The sequence below is a fragment of the Aspergillus oryzae genome, chromosome 1, assembly GCF_000184455.2.
Source record: "Aspergillus oryzae RIB40 DNA, chromosome 1".
NCBI classification, from domain to species: domain Eukaryota; kingdom Fungi; phylum Ascomycota; class Eurotiomycetes; order Eurotiales; family Aspergillaceae; genus Aspergillus; species Aspergillus oryzae.
In genome coordinates this window covers 3,270,023-3,291,412 of record NC_036435.1, presented here as the reverse complement: position 1 = coordinate 3,291,412, position 21,390 = coordinate 3,270,023, and the positions used below count along the sequence as shown (strand labels likewise).

At 47.3% G+C, this 21,390-nt stretch overlaps 7 protein-coding genes across 7 annotated transcripts; 3 read left to right on the top strand and 4 right to left on the bottom strand.

The window, feature by feature from the left end:
- Positions 1–356: 356 nt before the first annotated feature.
- Positions 357–2,992, bottom strand: AO090005001185 (cell division control 45 family protein; the record flags this gene model as incomplete). The annotated part of the gene is made up of 2 exons (XM_023232852.1): positions 357–2,162; positions 2,219–2,992. 2 exons carry the CDS (start codon positions 2,990–2,992, stop codon positions 357–359), a joined length of 2,580 nt encoding a protein of 859 aa, XP_023089260.1.
- Positions 2,993–3,833: 841 nt separating this feature from the next.
- AO090005001186 (GPI-anchor transamidase) lies at positions 3,834–5,045 on the bottom strand (the record flags this gene model as incomplete). Its single annotated transcript, XM_023232845.1, has 1 exon — positions 3,834–5,045. One exon carries the CDS (start codon positions 5,043–5,045, stop codon positions 3,834–3,836), a length of 1,212 nt encoding a protein of 403 aa, XP_023089261.1.
- Positions 5,046–5,596: 551 nt separating this feature from the next.
- Positions 5,597–7,569, top strand: AO090005001187 (cytochrome P450; the record flags this gene model as incomplete). Its single annotated transcript, XM_023232839.1, has 5 exons — positions 5,597–5,987; positions 6,048–6,098; positions 6,120–6,958; positions 7,022–7,197; positions 7,236–7,569. 5 exons carry the CDS (start codon positions 5,597–5,599, stop codon positions 7,567–7,569), a joined length of 1,791 nt encoding a protein of 596 aa, XP_023089262.1.
- Positions 7,570–9,468: 1,899 nt separating this feature from the next.
- Positions 9,469–10,539, top strand: AO090005001189 (glycosyltransferase family 32 protein; the record flags this gene model as incomplete). Its single annotated transcript, XM_023232830.1, has 1 exon — positions 9,469–10,539. The coding sequence occupies one exon, from the start codon at positions 9,469–9,471 to the stop codon at positions 10,537–10,539; it is 1,071 nt and encodes a 356-aa protein (XP_023089263.1).
- A 4,107-nt stretch (positions 10,540–14,646) lies between these two features.
- Positions 14,647–15,618, bottom strand: AO090005001191 (uncharacterized protein; the record flags this gene model as incomplete). Its single annotated transcript, XM_023232823.1, has 4 exons — positions 14,647–14,659; positions 14,710–14,797; positions 15,037–15,526; positions 15,574–15,618. 4 exons carry the CDS (start codon positions 15,616–15,618, stop codon positions 14,647–14,649), a joined length of 636 nt encoding a protein of 211 aa, XP_023089264.1.
- A 596-nt stretch (positions 15,619–16,214) lies between these two features.
- On the bottom strand, positions 16,215–17,306 carry AO090005001192 (putative mitochondrial phosphate carrier protein (Mir1); the record flags this gene model as incomplete). The annotated part of the gene is made up of 3 exons (XM_001818096.3): positions 16,215–16,599; positions 16,656–17,075; positions 17,173–17,306. The coding sequence occupies 3 exons, from the start codon at positions 17,304–17,306 to the stop codon at positions 16,215–16,217; spliced, it is 939 nt and encodes a 312-aa protein (XP_001818148.1).
- Positions 17,307–18,357: 1,051 nt separating this feature from the next.
- AO090005001193 (alpha-amylase) lies at positions 18,358–20,619 on the top strand (the record flags this gene model as incomplete). The annotated part of the gene is made up of 8 exons (XM_023232812.1): positions 18,358–18,599; positions 18,653–19,122; positions 19,188–19,774; positions 19,828–19,861; positions 19,927–19,940; positions 19,992–20,214; positions 20,271–20,523; positions 20,595–20,619. 8 exons carry the CDS (start codon positions 18,358–18,360, stop codon positions 20,617–20,619), a joined length of 1,848 nt encoding a protein of 615 aa, XP_023089265.1.
- Between the last annotated feature and the right edge of the window lie 771 nt (positions 20,620–21,390).

Here is a 21,390-nt window from a genome sequence, read left to right as displayed (position 1 = left end):
AGATGCAAAATGGTCATGACTATGACAATGATGCAGATGCAGTTGATCCAAACGAGAATAGGAAAAAAAAAAGAAAAAGAAAAGAAAAGAATGATCGTATAGATCCCAACCAGTCATTACGCATGTCCTTCCTTCCCTTTTATTGTGAATAGCAGAAACCGTTCCCTTACACTCCTCAAGTCTCATCGCACGCAATGCTCAAGAGATCTCATCATAAAAATAAGTAGAAACGAAAGGCAACCCACCCATCCATCCGAACCGGTCATTAAGGAAGCCCCAACAAAAGAGATTCGAGATAGTATTAGTGAAGGCAAGCAGAATGGGACAGTCCCATATTTCCTGTCATAAGCGACGATTTAGCCGACAACACTGCGGAAACTCAAGGCTTCAAGGAAGGCTCCGAGGTCTTCCTTCTGCACTTCGACCACGCAGTGATCAAAGCTGTTAATACGAACGCGAGTGTTGGTTTCTTGGACAACTTCTTGGAAAGCAATTCCAAAACGGTTCCGCAGAAGATGTTTATCGGCGCGTGTATCGTCTTCGTCTTCCGACTCGGACTCCGATTCAGAGGATGATTCTTCCTCTTCGCTTTCTTCGAAGTCTTCTTCACCGTCCGCTTCCCGTTGAGCTCGCTCTGACGCACGCTTCGCTCGCCGCTCTTCCTTTTCCTTTCGTTTCGTCTCTTTGGCTTCTTTCTTTTTCCGACGTTCTTCTCGCTGTTTATTCAAAGCGGCGAAGTCAACCACACCACCTCCCCCACCAGTACCGACAACTACATAAAGGTCTCGATCTTCATCCAGTCCGGCCAGTACCAAAGGGGTTCCTGTTGCACGCTTGCGCCCAATCTTAACTGAATCGCCTCGCTCCCGCTCCTGTACCCGAATTGCCTCGGCAATCCACAAGGCCAACTTAGTCAACGCCCCTGGGTTAGTGAACAACTTGACATCCGGTCCATCTTTGACAACAGCGATGCGAAACGCACGCAAGTGTCGAATCTGATGCTTTGCAAGTAAAGAAGTTCCGGTGCGTAAAATCGAGCGGTGGAGGTGTTGAGCAAGGGGGAGTGCCTCTAGGAGAAGCGTGGGTGACTCGGAGGTTAGAGATAGGGCGTCATATGCACACCAGAATCGGGGCACAATACTGGCTAGATCCGACTCGGTAGAGTCGGCGCCATTCAATCCGGGCGCACTCCTTGGTCGCGACAGGTGTTTTGTGTCCCAAGACCCCAGTGCCTCCTCTGGCCCGACCTCGAGCATGGCGCCAATGATAATACCCACGTCGGTAGCAGATAAACAAGCCTTCCAGCCCCAGCAGCGCACGAAACCCCATCCCTCACGAGAGGCAGCATGTCCAGATGCCTCCGCGGGTACCAAACCATCCAGGCCGTACATTGGTGCATACTTAAGGAGGCGTTGACGTAGTACTCGTTTTAATTCCATGTCCATATGGGTGTAACTCTGGTGAGACTGGCTCAAGCTGATGCCCATCTTAGCTAGGAGTTTGTTAAGTCGTTTCCTACCATTCTCGGTCCACACATGTAATCGTGATGCTAAGTAGGGGCTGTGGAGCATGCTATCATATAGCGACCAGTGTCGTATAAGAATGAATCTAGGTTCAGGCGATAGACGAATGGATTTATCTGTAGGCGACTTTGCCGTGGTTGGGATAACACCGTTGATCTCTCCTCTTATATCTCGATCACGTTCGTAAGGGTCCGGCGGATTCAGTCGATGGACCTCGTCTCGTAAAATCTGTCGTATACGCTCACCCCGTTCTCCACCCCAGCCAGCTGACCCTCCAGATTCCGACGAGTTGGAGATACCGACCCCAGACATTGTACGGCCGCTAAGCTCTAAACTAGATGCACCGACAATGGCAAGCCAGAGTAGGTCGTTGTCTTCGCGACCAAGCTCCGATGCCAAAGAGTACACAAGAGACGATATAGGTTCTGAGTATGAGGTGCCGGAGGAATAGTAATTCTGCAGCACACTCTCGTGTTTTCGTTTTAGTCGCAGGAGGCGCCGTTTCAACGAGCGCGCGGATGGCTGTTTAGGTTGTGCAAGCGACGGCGATTCTAATACTGGTGTGACAGCGCGTGACGAATGGAAGGGATCATGCGCTCTGGGCCGTTGGCGAGTTGGGGAAGAAGCAAGCGAGGACCCCTACAAGCTACATTAGTACCACAATTTAAGGACTGCCCACCCCACGTAGAACATACCGAATTGCTTCTCCTCCGTTGACGAGGCGGCCCGTCCTCCTCGTCAGATTCATCCTCATCGTCCGTCCGCGACCATGACTTGCGTTTTCTAGAATCCGAACTAGACGGTTGGTCTACTTCCCCTTCACTGCCCGAATCATCACCGAGATCCTCCTCGTCCTCTTCATCTACCTCCGGCATCTCTACCAATGCGCAATATGCTTCTCGCTCCTTGGTCATGTCCTCCTCGATATCCCCATCGTCGTAGACCACGATACCCCCACTACTTGATTTGTATGACGGTGTGATACATCCCTTGTTCACACCTCGCGTTTTCCGTCGCGCATTGGCATCAATCTCGCCTAGCGCTTGTTCTGGCATGGGCTCGCCACCAAAGACGTTGGCTAAATTCCACGGTCGTCTCGCATCAAACACCCAGACCTCAACCCCGCCCATATCCTCCACATCATCCTCGGGGTTACTGAGACAAAGTATCTCGCTCAGGTCCACCAGGCCGCCCACGCCTAGACATATTACCACGCCGCCACTACCACCATTAGTAGTCTGCATGGGCTTAACGAGGTCCTCCCCCGCACGAGACAGGTCGCCATATCCCGCAACTGGTTGGATCTTGTGGGGTATATAGTCGCGTTTTAGCAGAGCAGTGAGAATTCGACAAGCACAGAGCGCATCGGGCTCCAGAGCCACAAGAATTAACACAGGCGGAGACAGCGGATGGTGTGATCGGAGGAGTTGTAGGTAAAGGTGCGATATAAGCTGGCGAGGTAGATACATGGCAGCCGGGGGAGTCGACGAACGATACGTGAACGAAGGAGCCAACAGATACTGAAGTTAGGCCTCCAAGAGGCCCTGCTCTAAGCTGAGAAACAATCAAACCACGGACTGTTCACACAAACAAAGTCAATGGTGTTTTGGTTGGCTCCATTCCCAGGTGTTGGCGAGTCTCTTTGGGTAACAAAAGCAATTCGTCGCGAATGTCCAGACGCGTCGGGGACGTGCCACACGTGCGGAGATTGCCGCCAAGCCCGCTTTTTAGTTCAATAAATTAAATTTCCTGGCATAAAACATCATTCATGACCCGCATAACTTACTAGTCAGAGAATAAGCAAGGGAAAGATAATAGTAAATAATATAACGATAGTTAACAAGTAGGTCAAACATTTTCACAGATCCTAGTCGACAGATCCTAGTCGGATTTGTCGTAAACAGTCCTCTCAGTATCACACTAGAATCTTAAAAGAAGAATTAATGCACAAGGACATTCTCTGCTTCTTTGTTTTCTTGAGATACATAGATCTGAGGTAGATGAATTGTACTCTTAATTAGATTCAAGGATGAAGAGCGTCTGAAATGCCGTCAATGCCAGAGATCTAGCTGAAGTCTGTCCATTATGTGCGAAAAAGGCATCTATTAAGAGAGAGAAGAAAAGAAAAATAACAATCCAACAACGCCTATCAATACTCCTGAAACTAGGTATCAAATAATGCAAGATCACAGGTTGTAGTCACACTGTACGCTGGTAGTATAGGAAAGCACAACTGAATGCCATGGATGAGCAGAAGAATAAGACTATAGAGACACGAAATATATAGTTGGGTCGAGATTCAGACCACGATCAAACTGAGGACCTGCCTAAGATCGATCCAGTCAGCCAGACAGCAGCGCAGATCCCCAAAACAGAAGCTCCGACTAGTCGCTTTTCCCAAGGAGCTTCTTGGGACATTTTGGCAGGCTCAAAATTCTTCCTCGCCGAGTGAGGTGATAAAGAAACTTGCAATCCGGAGTTGTCATTACCTGCGCGAAGCGACGAGTCGTTTTGACTGACCAAGTATTCTCGATCGCGTGCACGCCATTTCTCAACCAGTCGCGCAATCTCAATAAGGTCTTCCTTTAGAGATCCCGGGTCAGTCGCGGTGGTATTCTCAACCTCAATGTTCTGGACATTTCCGAAAAAGTCCACCACCGTCCGTAGGCGGCCCTCCTGCTCGGCACCAGGGAACAGATCCCATCGCACACCGGGTTGTGAGTGGATCTTGGTTTCGTCGTACGAATCGAACAAGTCGCCCAGTGTCAGTTTAGAGTTCGCACTTGTTACCTGAGTTTCAAGGAACTCGAGCACATAGTACGTCCAGCGGTCAATCACTGCAACTCCGACATCGTTGTCGGCATGATGAGAGTATGATGACTGATCAAGCTCGCTGGACCCGGTGGCAATGATATTGGGCGAATAGAAATGCGTATACATCGTATTGGCCTGACAGGTATCGATCATGAACAGTAGCTCGTGATAACGCTTCTTCTCCCACATCTGACCGAAGGCATCCGCCAAGTCCCAGGCTCCAATCTCCTCGGAGTCCTGAAACTTGAGAAACTGGTCTCCTCCATGTCCGGTCATATACACAAGTACATTACTTCCAGCGTCAGAGCCAAGGCGTTTGCTCCGTGGCACATCTTCGTCTAGCCGATCGGTCAAGAGACGGATGAAATTCTCCACGGTTACCTCGTAGCCCCGGTAATCCACCTCAATATTGTCTCCGTAAAGGTCGACTGCGCGATCCGCATTGCTGTACACTGTTCCAGGGAACACATTGCGAGGGTTGCAGGCCATATCGTCGGGGAGCATCAGGATAATCTGCGAATCGGGGATTCCGAGGCGCTTGACGGTACGGTACAGCGAGAGGACATTTGCGAGGTGGCGGTAATTAAACCAAAAGCGCGAGGTCGAAACTAGAACGGCCCAATTTGACGTATGCTCAGATGAAGCCAAAGACGCAAAGAGAGTGAGGAGGAAGGGAAGGGCTCTAAGGAGCCCAAAGTATGGAGACATAGTGAGCGCTCGAACGTCAAATCATAATAGAACTAGAGAGAGGTTGCGTGAGGAACGACAGACAAGGGCGACAACAGTAGTGCAATAAAGGAGTGGGCACAACTAGGTAGGTGGATACATATGAAGAAGTAATGTAGTAAGTAGTATGCTTATCAATTCATGTGGAAAAGGACAGCCAGAAAGAGGGCCACATCGGGAAGATCACTCAGGCATCAATCGAAACTCAAAAGTTAACGCCTGAGGCACCTAATATCACAAACGGAAAGATTCGCAGCCTGAGGCAACAAAAGGATAGACAAAAGCGGAGTTCCTACTAATCACATTGACGTCTTTGGCGGTACTGGAGTGAAGTAATAGTAGAAGTAGTACAAGCTGAGGTCACGGTACTTTGTAGGGATAGCTTCAGTAAGTTGATCGGAGAGTGTGACAGGAAAGTGGTCTTTTTAAATAAGAACGGGATAATCATCCGCTTTGGCTCCTGGTCTATATTAACAGAGAGGTCGAGACTATTTCCATCTTTTCGGCTATTGCTACTGACAGATCGCAGAAGCATGCTGGGGATCATCCTTTTTTCTCTATTCATCAGTTATACTGCCTACCTAGGTCTCTGTTTCCTTCGACACTGGAGTCTTGCGCGGAAGATCGGATTGCCATACGTCTCATTTCCTATCTCGTCGCATAATATATTGTTCTTATCTCTTTTCGAGACTCGGTTCGTTCCATATGTGATCAACACGTGGCTCTCACCCAAGTTGGCCGATTTTATCTATGGTAGCGCCTTCAAAACGCGCTGGGCAGCAAGAGACCGTCTCCACAGGAGGTATGGGGGAGTTTATATGCTTATTACCCCATCCGTATCAACTTGCATGGTGTGCGACGCCTCAGTAGCCTCTCAGATCTGCATGTCTCGTCATGGTTTCCCAAAGCCCATCAAACAATATGGTAAATCATGTTGACGTGACTCGCATATTACCGCAAGACTAATGGATAGCCACACTACAGGGGCTCTGGAGATGTATGGTCCCAACATTGTCACAGTAAGGTGTCCGAACGGTTTTCTGCATTGATATCGAGTGTTCAGAGTCTCAGCTAATGTATCACAGTCTGAAGGCTCTCAATGGGCACATCTGCGTCGACATACAGCGACACCGTTCAATGAGAGAAATAGCGCCTTGGTTTGGGAGGAAACAATTCGCCAGACCAAAGAAATGGTGCAATATTGGGAGGACGAGTACTCTCGAAGCTCTTCAGCGTCCGAATTTATTCTGACAGACACTAGAGAGGATATCTTAAAATTCACTCTCAATATTATCTGCAGTGTTGGATACGGAGTGAAGCTTCCGTTCAGACCCGGCCTTGAAAATTCGACTGAAAGTGCTGAAGGCTTGTTCAAAGATGCCATAACACCTTTACCAGGCTACCACTTCACATTCCGCTCTGCGATGGAGTACTTGAATAAGCATATCACCTCGATGTTCATAGCTAATGGCCTCCTTCCCAAAGGTATCCCACGGTCCGTACTGCCATTTTTCAAGAAAGACTTTGATGCGTTCGACGATATAGGCAGGTATCTGCGGGCTTTAGTATCGACGGCTGAAACAAAAGAAACCCTATCTCAGAATTTAATTGATGGCTTAGTCAGATCTAAACAGAAGATAGATAAAGACCAAGGACTTGACCCTGAGCTTACGGAGGATGAAATACTTGGGAATCTGTTCGTATTCACAATCGCAGGGCATGAAACCACTGCTGTTTCTCTTCGGTTTGCTCTTGTGCTCCTTGCTCTCAATCAAGATGCACAAGAGTATCTGTACGAGGGAATTCGAGAAGCAACATATGACGAGCCTCGTAACCCTGTCGAGTGGGATTATAGACGGGTTTACCCAAAGCTCGTTAGCCCCTTGTGCGTAATGGTATGTGGCATAACCCGCCTTTGTGATTGTCGTTGTTCCGAGATTGATCACAAAGTCCATTAGCTTGAGACACTTCGGATGTATCCTCCAGTGTCAGGCATTCCCCGGTGGACGGGAGACTCCGCAGTCAATATCACGTACCATAACCAGCCTTACCTTCTTCCGCCGCATGTTTACGTCAATGTCAATGCCAGTGGGCTTCATTATTCCGAAGAGTACTGGGGCCCAGATGCAGCTGTGTTCGATCCCAAGAGATGGGACAAACGAACACGAGAAGCTTCCTCGCGAAGAATAAGGAAGGTGGTCTGTCCGGACCAGGGTTGGAATACGACACAATCCATAAGCCAGTACGAGGCTCATATATCCCTTTCAGCGACGGCTTCCGATCGTGTATAGGCAAGAAATTTGCTCAAGTTGAGTTTGTAGTTGCCATGGCCATCATCTTTCGTGAGTATCGCGTTATGTTGGCGAAATCCAATGAGCGTGAGACCGAGGACGATCTGCGTCGGAGGGCGGAGAAAGCTTTAGGGGAAAGTACTGCGTTTATCACGCTGTCGATGCGTGATGAAGTACCGCTGTTGTTCCAGAAACGGTGCGTTAGCAAGGCTTGATGGTCATGTAGCTTAGTCGCAGTTAATATGGACAGAGAACGTGCCATAATTGCTTTAGGTGTCACATTTGGGTCATCCCATACTGTCAATCGCAGCCCTTCTTTCTTTCCCTCTTCGGCGTTTTCCACCTTCTTTCGATATGAGATTCCGTTGGTGTCTCTGATGGAAACATTGTGCAACGATATTGCAGCAGACTTAAGCCTCTATACTTGTTCACACAACACCTCATTATGATAGCCACCAGTAAACAATCATTATGATTAAATGAAAGCGACGTAACCGCAAAGTTCTGTATATAACTGGGAGAAAGAATCGGGTTGCTGCACATAGCAAAACGCATGAGAGGCTTGTGGATGGATCGCAAGCAAGGGCGCTAACAGCAGGATAGGGCAATGCTATGGTTTTCTTGGCCCAACCCATGCTCTAGGTACAGTCCCACGGTTTGTAGTGGGGAGGAAGGTGGATTGTGATAAGTTCAACCCAATGCCGTGAGTGGTGGTGTTTAACGAAAGTCGCCAAGCATCTCCCGCAGCCCTAAATCAGGGGGTTGACGAGGCGCAGCAAGGCATCATCGGCTTGATTGCTTCAAATTACCAAATATTGGATAGATACCATTTCTAACAGTGGTGCAGCATTAGATAGGAACGAACCATAGTTCGGAAGATCACCGATGCCACCTGTCGAACAGAAACCCCTTCACTGATCCTGGCCATCGCGGTCAGACGAGCCAAACTCTTCGGCCTTGTTACCCATGCAACGGCTATAGCACCTTTTCTTATAGACCCTATTAGAAATAGAGCCGATGTTGTCCGTGATCCGTAGATTAGGAGCATAGAAGAGTGTACCGAATTTTCTTTTAGGGCATGTATGCCTGCACAGGTGACAGGACTGTAGCTGTCTCATGGTCATTCCATCATAGAGAGCTTCAGCGGTGTGGACGATTACATTCTGTTTACTTGCCCTCAGCAAGTTGTCGCCCTTGGAGCAACCTCCGCTCTTCAAATGAATATATGCACAGCAGTAGCAAACCGGCCTGGTGGAGGTTGGCCAACGATCTCTGGAGATCCATCATTCTTCTCCGACTGCTACACCAGCCATTGCAGCGTGCTTTCGTAAATAGACTTATTTCTCTTCCAAATGGCCCACAATCCTTAGTTTCAATATATTATACTGGATATAAGTGACATCTGTGGCACTTGAGTAAACCTGACCCTGAACTTTACACAAAATAGACGTTACACTTCCAACCGTTCAAGGACAGGGTCCTAAGCAGCTAGAAAGTTAGCTAGTTTGGTAGAGCATGCGCCTATTATAGTACAGTATTCAGTAGACTGGCATCTCAATCCGCCAAGCACTTGGGTTGTAGTAGCCTCCTTTGTGTAGCGATTAGCGTAGGTCGTGGAGGGGATTGAGTCGGTCCATCAGAATTTTCACTCTTAGTATTGCCCTCTCGTTTTGATAATCCTATAGACTATAGTGTCGTCGTCACGCCATCCATTCAGAAGATCAGTAAAATATTAAAGTGCGGGAAATACATTCCCTCAGGCGACACGCTCTGTGTCCCGGAACAAAGGATAGAGCAAGTCAACTATGGATAGCGACGCCTATCACGTACTGTTTGAGGAAACTGACCTGGCATAGCCCCGCCAGAGGTCTGAGTTTAGTCAATACAGGGAGGTGGAGACGTTTTTGTTGTGTATCTTGAAACAATCTAACATGAACGGGCAAATATCCAAGCCAACACCTGCAGCGGATCCAAGTGGGCCAGTCCCTTCAGCCATCTTGCACCTGGCCCACGATAGGAGTAAATTGAGTATATCAAAAGACGATACTTAATCTTTTTGTTGTAGACATGGGGGAAGATTCAAGAGGTAAGGTCAAAAGAAGATTGTCTTTACCATGGAATCACTGGGGTGGCTTCTACGCAGGGCTTGGAGTTCCTTCATTACCCTCTTGAATTTTGTGTGGCTGCACCCTTTCCTTTCGTTCTTTACTACCTCTCTATTCTTTCTTTTAATATCTCTTACACATTCGTTTGTTGAATTCTCTGACAACCTTAAAACCCATTCACTTTCTCTAGACAATTTTTCTCCTGCCTATGTTACAGCACTCAATGAGTCTATCAATCTTGGTCAACCGATCCAATTCGATGCCGCAGACAACAAGACCTCTCCTGCCTCTATCCCACGAATCATCCACAGAACGTACAAGACGGAAGATATACCTTCGCATTGGAAAGGGACCTACGAGTCATGCCGCGTGTTGAATCCCACTTACGAGCAATACTTCTGGACTGACGAGTCTTCTCGTCAGTTCATCGAAACCCATTTTGACTGGTTCCTTCCTACCTACGATGCCTATCCATACAACATTCAACGAGCGGATGCTATCCGTTATTTCCTCCTGTGGCATTATGGGGGGGTGTATATCGACATGGATATAGCTTGTCGCCGACCGTTGGACCCGCTGCTGGATTTCTCTGCCTGGATGCCCAAGACCCAACCATACGGTGTCAGCAATGACCTGATGGCGAGTACCCCAGGACATCCATTCATCACCAAACTTGCCCTGAGTCTGCATGATCATGACGGCTTCTACCTCTCCAAGTATATCACCGTGTTTTTCACAACGGGTCCGATGTATCTCAGCAGTATTTTGACGGAGTGGTTTCGAAAAGTGCAAGATGGCCCGGGTGAGGAAATTACCATGCCACATGGTGTTGCTATTCTGCCTTCCATGATGTACGACACCACTGCGTACTCATTCTTTGGACATGCCCCGGGATCCACCTGGCATGGAAACGATGTAGCGGCAGTCAGCTACGTTTACAAACACTGGCGTGAATTTTGTCTCGGGGCAGTTGCACTCGGCCTATTGGTGTTGACGATCTATATGTTACGAGTCAAAAGAAGACGGTCAAAGTATACATTGATATTAGATAGGCAAGATGAGGAAGCAGGCCTTGCGTAATGATTCGTTCGTTCTCTCTTTCTTCTGTCTTCCTCACTTTGCTTCATCCTATACTACATTAGCTCTATACCCTCTTTTACCGCGCACAAGGCAGCGCGAAGCTTTGATTCCCTTGAATCTATATGTTTAAAATTAGATATACCTAGCGCTCTGCAATAAATTAACTGCTTACACAATGGAGTACTTTCTTTGAAGAAACAGAGATACCCCCTTACAGTAACAAGAATATAGGGGGAGTGGGATTAATGCCTTAGTACAGCGTGTATCAGCAACATCCCCAGACAATCCAAGCCATTACAAGCTTCTATGTGGTGGCTTAGTAAAACTTCCATATGCCCCGTAAAAACTGATGAAACTCTTCCGCTTAGTAATTTTTCAACATTCGACGTAGAGCTGCCAATGGGAGCAAATCCTATCAGAAACAGAGACCCTAAAGCCTTATTGATCGGGACCCTTGTGGGGTTGTTGCGATTGTCGAACCCTAGAACCGTTGGGGCTCTCCCCTGTAGGTTGACCGAAGCATCCACTTCAGCGAGGCAGTGCCGCAGTGCGGAGGGAGTAAAACATGCTGCGCCTCTCGGTCTTGGCCACAAACATCGGCTTTTCAGGGGATGAAACATGGTCAAATCAATGCGAACTGCGTTTGGAAGGTGTTCAAACTTCAAACGAGATTCCTACAGAGTATACTCCATAATACTGATCTTCGGATCTCAAACTTTATATTGGCATTTATACTCCTGGAAGGGGAAACAGTATGATGTTTCAAGTGGGGTATATGTTGATTAAGCTATATCTCAACGTTTCTAGTAGGTTATACTGTATCTTTAGATGTATTCCGTAGGACCTAGCCAAGAGTTCAACAGTTTGAATCATATAGTGCTCATTTAGGTACCGAATACCAGCTGACCTACATTTTGCTTAGGACATGCTGGTTTTCTCACTCATCAGAAGGTATAGAACATGAACATTAGGAGTGGGTCAGTCAATCGATTACGATGTACTAAAACCCCATATGCTTCTTCTTGAATCGTACTACAGTGATGTACATAGTATCTGATCCAGGAGAAGTCGAATGATTGTTCTGACATGCCACCAGCAGAGCAGAGAGGAAGTGACCCAATTAGGCAAGGCGTACGAAGCGCGGGAAAGATGGAAGGACTCGGATGCGGTAAAGCTAACCAGAAGAAGAATCGATATTCCTGCCAAGCTTTCAAAAAGGGCCCCACCGATTCTGCCTTGACTCTCAAGAGTTCCGCGATCGCAGGGCTGCCTTGACCGTCCCTAATCGTTAATGTCGGAGGTTGTTCGCTCTTACTCTGTCCACGCCTCATGTATCGCTGCGTCTCCACTTGCTCATTCCAGATGTAACTCCAGACTGCCTTGTCCCTGTCTAGGATGCATGTTTCACCTCTTCCGGGCTCCATGCAGTTCAGGAGTCCACCTACTGTACTCTCTTGCCTCAAAGGGTATATTCTAGTAGTGGAGCTATGTACTATAGGTTCTTCTGTGGCATGGAACATGTGACCTTACAACTATTTTACTGCATGATCGCAAATTATACACGGTTTGCCTGTAGATCTCTTACAACAACATGGCGGAGGACCATGATACTTGTACATAATACGTGTAGGTATAGCCACTGTTCCCATCACGGCGCCTTCAAGAGTTCTTGTATGTTATATCTATAACTAATATCTTTTCCAAACAAGGTAATCGCTATATAAGACCCCACACTCTCTATAGCAGGGTATTTTTTGTGCTTGGGTTGTACATTAGCGGCTTGCACGTAATTCTCAAGCCTATGCATAGATCTACTATCTCGTCATCACACAGGACCAATCACTTACTCTAACCAATTACATACATGGCGATCGAAATCCTGGCGGCTCGTTCCTGCTTCATAGCAAACCCCATTAACACACCATTACAACTTGTACCCTATCAAGGGTAATATCCTGCTCAATGCAACAGTTATCCACCGGTACCCCCTCTATTATACATGAAGACCCACGCCATCATCTACCAATTGCAAGTCCCCTGATTTCACTGATCAGTTTCCCGGCGGTGTGACCGGAGAAGGGGATATGGTGGACATTTTCGGAAGGGCTGTGGTTTGATCCACACAATCAGTTCGATGGGGCACCTTGCCCGGAGGCACTCCGGTTTTCTCCCATACCGATGTTGGCCGTATTCACAATTATGGATCATGTAGACGATACCACAGTCATGCCCCAAGAACCGCAAACACACCCTTATTCTGATGCCGAGAGCTTCTTAGGGCACGCCCTACATACTTTGATACTTCTCCCATGCTGTGTCGTAGATGTAGTCTGCAGCGGTTCTCCTTTCCCTCATTCCACTTACAAATATTGCACTACTATTATTTTCAAGATGCATATGCCGCTAAGTAGGGTATATTGAGTAGGCACGCTGCGGGGCGAAGAAGACGCGGTATGAGCCCGCTTCTGTTAGCGCCTTTCCTCCATCTACTCGAAGATAGGCAGTCATTTTCCCCTCCAATAGAGGCCTGCCATCTGGCAAACATAATGGAGAACATATGTAGCCCTGAATTTAGCTTCCCATGGACACCCTTGGCGATACATGAAAGAGTTTGTTGACGTGAGCGCAGCAGAAATTTCTGGCTTGCCATGAATGTGGTAGATGGCTTATTGATCTCAGAGATTCTTTGTTCCGTGCCCTTTAGAATGAGATCTCTGCCATTAGCCGCGTGAAAACATTTTTCTGTCTTCTTTACATCGTCCACATATCTCCTTCCGACTCTCTTGAAGACCCAGTTTCATGCTTATGGATACCTACGGTTCCTCGAACGCCCTTTTGTGCCTTGACGGGTTACCTTTCACAACCTGTAATGCATTTGACCATTGCTTTCATCTTCGCAATAGTGGTTTGGCTTTGAGGGGATATCAGAGTACTCTGAATACGGAAACGATGCCAAACCAGGTTTGACTGAAAGACAACTTCAACACCACATAAAATCTCCATAAGGGTGCATCTAATTCTATACAGTGTATACTAACTAGAATTGTTCAGAGCTGCGTGACCTACCTCACCCCTTCACGCAGCCATCGGGACAGTATTCCTACCACCACCCTCCTTCTCCCATCCGCTCCCTGCTACGCAAGCCTATCACCCGCCTTCGGCACCAACGCACAGAGAAACTTACCCCCTAACAGCGCTATGCTCCACCCCCAACTACTATGCAACTTATCCAAGGAAACAAGTCAAGCCTTACAAAGTTCGTTGTCACCACAAATACCCTGGAGTCCACTAGATTACCCAGGAGGCTCGGTACCACGCATATACTTGGGGATATTCTCAATGAGCAGATTGTTCAATACCGCGTCAGTTGATCCCACGCCGCAGGCAGCTAATACGAACTGGAAGGCTATACGACATCAATCTCTGAGCTTGGTATGTTATACTTATGTTGTCTAAGTTTCATACATGTAGAATGGTGGCATAGCAATCGGCAAATCCTCAATCGAGCTTACTGTGCCGAAGGCGATGATGGGGATCTGAACTGATATCCCGGTACCGGATAATATCTCAGAACAACCCAATCGACCAGGTCTCAACCATCACAGTAAGATGTAGATGGCTTACGTTATCTAATTACAGTATTGTAAGTGGATATCGCTAGCTCTAGATCGGCTTGTGTGAGCTCAGCACTACACGACTCTAAACTGATAGATCGAAATAAAAGAGCCAACAGGTTAAGGGTAAGATTTATGGTGGATTAAGGTAACTAGAGTAGATTGAGTGTAGTCGATGTGGTCGATGTACTTGAGATACCCGAATAGACCGGGCTGATTTAGAGCATCCTACTTTGAAAGGAAAGCTATAATATAAACAGATCGATAGAATCATAAGTCAGATAAGTATTTTAAAAACTTTCCACTGCACTATAAGCAAAACAACTGGGATATACAGATAATAATTATGCATTACTTATGCTATATATATAGTAGAAAGCCCAGGAAACCAGGCGAGAATTAGACAGAAACTCAGAGTAGTTATCTACAGGCACACCGTGATAATATATTTATATTTATATATTGTCCTAGAAGTCTCTCATTGAGACCTTTCTTACACGTCCGTACTACATCACCCCCATAAGAAGGATACTATATACCCAGCGGCGTGTCATACCATAGTAGCCTCTCAGCTTTTAGTTCCTCCTCATAATTACCCTCTCCGAATGCATCACGAATGATGTCTTGAATTTCCGGGAATCGTTCTGCACCATACATAAGCTTAGTAAACTCCCAGTACTCGGGATAAAAGCCGGCACATTCCCAGTCCACAATTCCAGACAGGCGTCCGCGATCAATAAGAATATTGCTCGGGTGCAGGTCCGCATGAGTGAACACAGAGCGGTACGGATGGGCGTGGACGGCCGCAATCTTATCCTTTGTCTCCTTACTCACGTAGCTATGAACAAGGAAGGCATTGAAGTCAGAATCCAATGGAACGGACCGCATGTGCCGGAGGGAAACCGATGATCGTTCAGCGGGCCACCATGACTGTTGCCGAAGCAGTACGAGGTCTGGTTCGGAATGCACCGCAGCTGCAACAAGAAACTCTTCAAGTCTTTCGACAGCTGCTCGCGCTCCGAGTATGAGAGTCGGTGAAAGACCGCTTCTAGTGGCTGTCCGGGCATAGCTGTCATGATGAAGACGGGGTGCGTCCCCTGGTAATCATCCACCCAGAGCGGTGCTGGAATCGAAGTGTACTGTTCTACTAATTGTAGTGTCTCAGCTTCGTTTCGAGGAGAGCGGTTGCATTCTTTGGCATACAGTCCGAACGGCAGCCGGTACACGAGGCCAGTGAAAGATCGTGGGTAGCAATGGCTGCCTAGTTTCAGGAGGACGCGGTAGCACTGGACACGTATAAACCTAGGCACGAGATGCCAGAGAGAGCGTAATGTTTTCTGTGTCGCTACATTCAATTGGACTATCAAAAGTGGCTAAGTCAGCCGTAGAGTACTATATGCAGGGGATCAGTGAACCATACATAACGGGGGCGACGGCCAACCCTCAGCGATTCGTTCTTCAACATGGAATAGATGTAAGGAGGCTGCAATGCGGTAATGCGTTCGGACTAAGAATGGGTTTGGAAGAGGTAGATTGGCGTCTTGGGTTTCCATGATGAACATCTGCATTATCCGGTCCCATGGGCTGCCATCACTGAGGAAAAGCCAGCCCCAAATCGTTTATCTGATTGATTTAGAAGACAAGTGTTTTTGAAGGGCACTAAAGAAGATATTACATACGGCGAGCAGCAGAGCATTCAATAGATCGGGAGCTTACTCCGTCGTGGATACACAATCCTAGAGTACTTGCCATGAGGATGCGTTCGTAGGATGATGCTCCTCCCTACAGCTGATCTCATACGATGAAGCATACCGCCTTCTGATTTGACATTACGATAAGATAGGAGTGCACATCATTACTGATACACTACCCGAACATCCATGAAAAGAGAATAAAGTATTACAGCGTACCCATAGCATGATCGGTCTGTACCGGTTTGTTGTGGATATCGTCCAACTGCAATCACAGAAATAAATCGCGAAGGGAAATCTATTGCAAACAGATATTTTTAACGCAAATCTAGTAGCATATAGTACACCAAACTAGTCATGTGGTAATAGTCTATTTGCCGATCTCAACACCACCGGTGGCACCCAAGAGACGCTTGATGTCACCGTAGATGGCGAACTGACCAGCAGTCAGGGTACCAACCATGAAGAGACGGGCACCAATACCGGCGTAGGAGCCACGGAGACCAAGCTCCTTACCGATCTTGATGAGACGAGAGACGGTACCCTCACCAGGCTCACCGGGGGTCTTGTTGATCTTGCTCAGCATGGTATCGGCGGGCTGGGAGACGAGAGCGGCAGCGAAACCAGCAATGAGACCAGAGCCAAGGTTGATAGTAGTCTTAGCACCATCGGAGAGGGTCTCCTTGTCGAAACCGCGGTAAATAGCCTCAGAGACCTTCTCGAAAACGACGAACTTGGCCATGGTGTAGGGAACCCTAGAATTTCAATTAGACTTGCTTCCCCAAGCTCCGAAATACACGTGCAAACTTACTGCTTGAAAAGAATGGGACCGAATCCAGAGTAGAAAGCGCCGACACCCTCGTTCTTGAGGATCTTACCAAAACCGCTCAGGAGACCGGTAGCGAAAGTGGGCTGGGAGACGAGACGGATACGGGTAGCTTCAAGAGGGCAGAGGGCGATATCGGCGAAGAACTCGGCAGTGGCGGAAGAGGCAAGGTAGACAGCGGTGCGGTTGTTGGAGGCAGTCTCGTAACCGAGCTGGTTAATCCACTGCTGCTTGAAGAACTCATAACCACCGAACTTGAAAGCACCCTGGAGGAAGTAACCGGCGGCGGTAGGGCCGAAACCAGTCAGGAGAGCGCCAGCACCCTCGTTGGCAATAACCTGACGGAAACCACCGACCAGACCACGGTTGTAGGTGACGGGGTCAAGCTGGATTCTTGTCTTGACGCTACGAAGCAAGAAGGGAACGTCAGTACGGACACTTCAAGCCGGAATGCCGGAACAAGGCGCATTCAATGCCAATAGGGCGACCGAATTGGACTTACACATCGACAGGAGTAAGAGCTCCGTGGGTGACGGAGCAGCAGACAGCACCAGCGAAGGCGAATCTGGAGTAGAGAGCAAGGCCGCTGAGCTGCTGAGGAGCAGCGGGGGCGGGAGATTCAGCTTTAGCGGACATTATATTATATGAAGAGTCGTACTCTGCTCTAAACACAAAAAGAAAAAGGGAAGAGAGGAGTGGGGAGATGGGAGGGAAATGTCAAGCAATTGAAGCTCAGCAGGGATTGAGATGGAAAGAAATTGAATCCGGGAGGAGAGGATTTGAAAGGGATGGCGTCGGCACTAGTCGCAACCCGAAAACTTTTCGCGGCCAATGCGGGTGAGGGTCGGCAGCACGATTATGACTTGCCACCGTTAAATCCGATCGCCCGGTCAACAACAGAGAGATATCATATCTTCTTGTAACCACTATCTATTGAATTGCCTATGGCTATACATATAGTTTCTCTGACTATCAGTCTCCTTCGTTCCATTTCTCCATTTTTGCTCGTAGTCAATGGAAGGGATAAATAAAACAAGAAAAAAGCTACGTGTCCAATGATGTCCATCCGGATCTGATACTGGCAATTGGAAGCCTCAGGCACACATCACCGCCCGATGAACATGAACATGAACCCCTATGCCAAGAGAAATACCAAAACATTTCCATGACCTGTGAGTCAGTGGTCGCAGGGCAAAGAATGAACTGAGTTCCAGTGTCCTATCAGGTCGATGATTGTGACATCTTTTTATCAGGCTTTACTCAATACTTTACTTAATTCTCTTGGCCTTTCAACTGTTCCCGGTTTGATATGTCATTCCCTCGGATCCCCACCCGTGGCATCCCTTATTGATACCTGAGGCAGCCCCCGGATGATTGTACGATCTTTAATTGGTGCAATATCTCCTGGGTTCCTCTCACAACTTGAACTTCCACCTAAAATTAGCCTGGAAAAGAAAACAAAGAATCTCACAACTATGGTCGAGTTTTTAAATTCGTTCATTGTTGAGGGAACTGAAAAATTTTACTGCCGGCACCGTGGTGAACAAGTCTATTATAAACAGTTCTAGTAATACATGGCGGTCAAGAAGGCATAAGCTCAATCACCACCTAATATCCAACTTGAATCGAAGGTGTCGGTTTGCTTGCTCTGATTTGTATCCACTAAACTCCTGACAGCACTTCTATCATGCCTTCCAAGGTCACACAGTATCTGACCGGTGTTCCACACACCGACTGCTTGGGTACCGAAGCAGTTGATACGTCTATTGAAGTAGAACGGCGCATGATGACGCATCCGTCCTATATTTGGCTATACCTGTCAGAAAATCAGCTTTTTCTTGTTGGGTATTTTCATCAGTTTCACTTCGTAGCCTCTCATAGCGGCTTTCTTTCTATTCAAGCCATCAATGTTACCCATTCCATCCTGGTGTGACCCCAAAGCAAGGGAGGAAAGAAGGAAATGGAAGAGGATTGAAAGTCAGTTCTCTTACTTCTCTATTCACAAGCGGTCGGTCTGTGGATACTAAATACGTGGTTAAAATAGAAGAGGCACAGCATCTTACTAAACTCCCATCATGGGATACCCCTGACAATTCGCTCATGCTACAAGGTTTTGAATGGCATGTTCCAGATGATCAAGGGCATTGGAAACGTCTTCAACGCTCACTAGTGAGTCTAAAATCGATTGGTGTCGACAGTATTTGGATTCCACCGGGATGTAAAGCAATGAACCCTTCCGGTAATGGCTATGACATCTATGATCTATACGACCTAGGAGAATTCGACCAGAAGGGATCACGATCTACAAAATGGGGCAGCAAGACAGAACTCCAATCACTAGCTTGCTCTGCGCGGAATCTCGGGATTGGCATTTGCTGGGATGCAGTTCTTAACCACAAAGCTGGTGCGGATTATACAGAACGGTTTTCGGCTGTAAAAGTGGACCCAAAAGGTATGATCTCTAGCCCTAGAGAAACCATATCAGTTAGTTAACTAATACCTCGGTTGGGACAAAAGACCGCAGTGTTGAAATCTTCGCTGCAAGGGAGATTGAAGGCTGGGTTGGATTCAGTTTCCCGGGCCGTGGCGGCATATATAGTTCTATGAAATATAGCTGGCATCATTTCAGCGGCGTTGACTGGGATGAAGCTCGGAAGAAAAATGCGATATACAGAGTTGCTAGCAAACGATGGTCTGATGATGTGGCCCACGAGAAGGGAAACTATGACTATCTTATGTTCGCCGACCTAGATTATTCCAACCTAGAAGTTCAGAAGGACGTTCTCCGATGGGGAGAATGGATAGGAAGCCAATTACCTCTCTGGGGTATGAGGTTAGATGCAAGCAAACACTACTCGGCTGATTTCCAGAAGAAATTTGTCAATCACGTTCGAGCAACTGTCGGGCCGCAGATTTTCTTCGTTGCAGAGTATTGGAGCGGCGATGTCAGGGTTCTTATGCATTACCTACAGAAGATGGATTACCAGCTGTCTCTGTTCGATGCACCCTTAGTCGGGCGCTTCTCGAGGATCTCGCGCACGGGAGAAGATCTTCGCGAGATCTTCGATGATACGCTGGTAGGGAACAAGCCTGCACACGCAATTGTAAGGCCCCTCCGATCTTCTCCTTCGTTGGTACTATGCTTACCGTGTGAGAGACTCTAGTTATGAATCATGACACGGTAAGAGAGAGTGTGTGTTTGTGATCGTGGACCAGCATCCATGGGCGTGCTAATATATTATCGTATAGCAACCAGGACAGTCCCTAGAGGTAGGACACAGGACCCTTTTTGATCTTGGAAACAACTAATAAGCTACTCAGGCTCCAATTGCATCATTCTTCAAGCCACTCGCCTATGCATTAATTCTACTCCGAGACAAGGGGCAGCCGTGTATATTTTATGGAGACCTTTACGGTATCAGACGCGGCGTCAAAAATCCCATGACTCCATCCTGTGGCGGAAAGCTTCCAGTTCTTGCACGGGCTCGTAAGCTTTATGCTTACGGCGAACAATGCGACTATTTTGATCAAGCCAATTGCATCGGTGTGCACCCAAGCAGTATTCATGGTGCTGGCTCATGACCGCCTAACAAAGAGTAGGATTCGTCCGTTATGGCAACTTGCATCACCCGTCCGGTCTAGCATGCATCATGAGCAACGGGGGTGCGTCTCAGAAACGTATGTACGTCGGACGGAGCCATGCCAAGGAGCGATGGACAGACATTTTGGGGTGGCATCCAAAGACAGTTATCATCGATAAGAAAGGTTATGGGATATTTCCTGTTTCTGCAATGCAGGTTAGTGTCTGGGTGAACTCGGCCGCAGAAGCGAGAGAAAGTCTTCAAGAGCCTTTGTAAGCATCATTTCATCCATCCCTTCATATGGTCCTCAATATAAGGCTTCGTGGAGCTAATCTATCGATAGCGAGGAGAAGATTTACGAGAATTGACCGGTCTGTCTGTGTCATATAGATATCTGACAAGGCGCATTCAAATGACCTTTTTTGTTTTTTTTTCTTTTTTCTTTTGGCGGGTTTGCCATGCCTTCCACTCAATAGCCTGAGTTGGGGTCAATCAAACTATTATATGCTAAGGCATTTTGAACACCCACCTAGTGGTTGAAACGGGCACTTTGAGTCTTTGTCAACCATGGTTACTTTGTCAGCTTCTAACATTAAAAAGAACGAGAAAAAAAATGATCGCTAGCTCCTTCGAGATATAACAGGGCCTTTCACCTGTCTCCGCACATTGCGTCAAGGGTTATAGTCGACTACTATGAGCATTGTTATGCTTTGCTGATATCGAGACATGCTACTGTGTACAAATCATTCTCCTTGTTTTATACCCTTAGCTGAACGCAAAATAGTGGATAATAGATTCAGTTTTACGCGTACAGCTTACGATTCCATACAACATCGCCGTGTCGATCCCGTGCCCAAAACAAGATTGCTTGTTGTTTCAAATTCAGAGAGAACATTATGGCAGGTTTTACAAGCGAAACATATCAACAGTACCTTGTTATTTAGCTTCTTCTTCTTCTTTTGTACCATCCTTCCAAACCTTGCATCCATACATTGTACGGTACATCCCCTGCAGCCACCTGTAGCGGTTTCTTCCTAGATTGACTGTTTGGTGTCCGTTTACATCGGTAGATTTAAAGAGGTTGGCTATGATAAGTTTCCTAGTATCTATTAGGTAGATATGCTCTACTATTTGAGTTA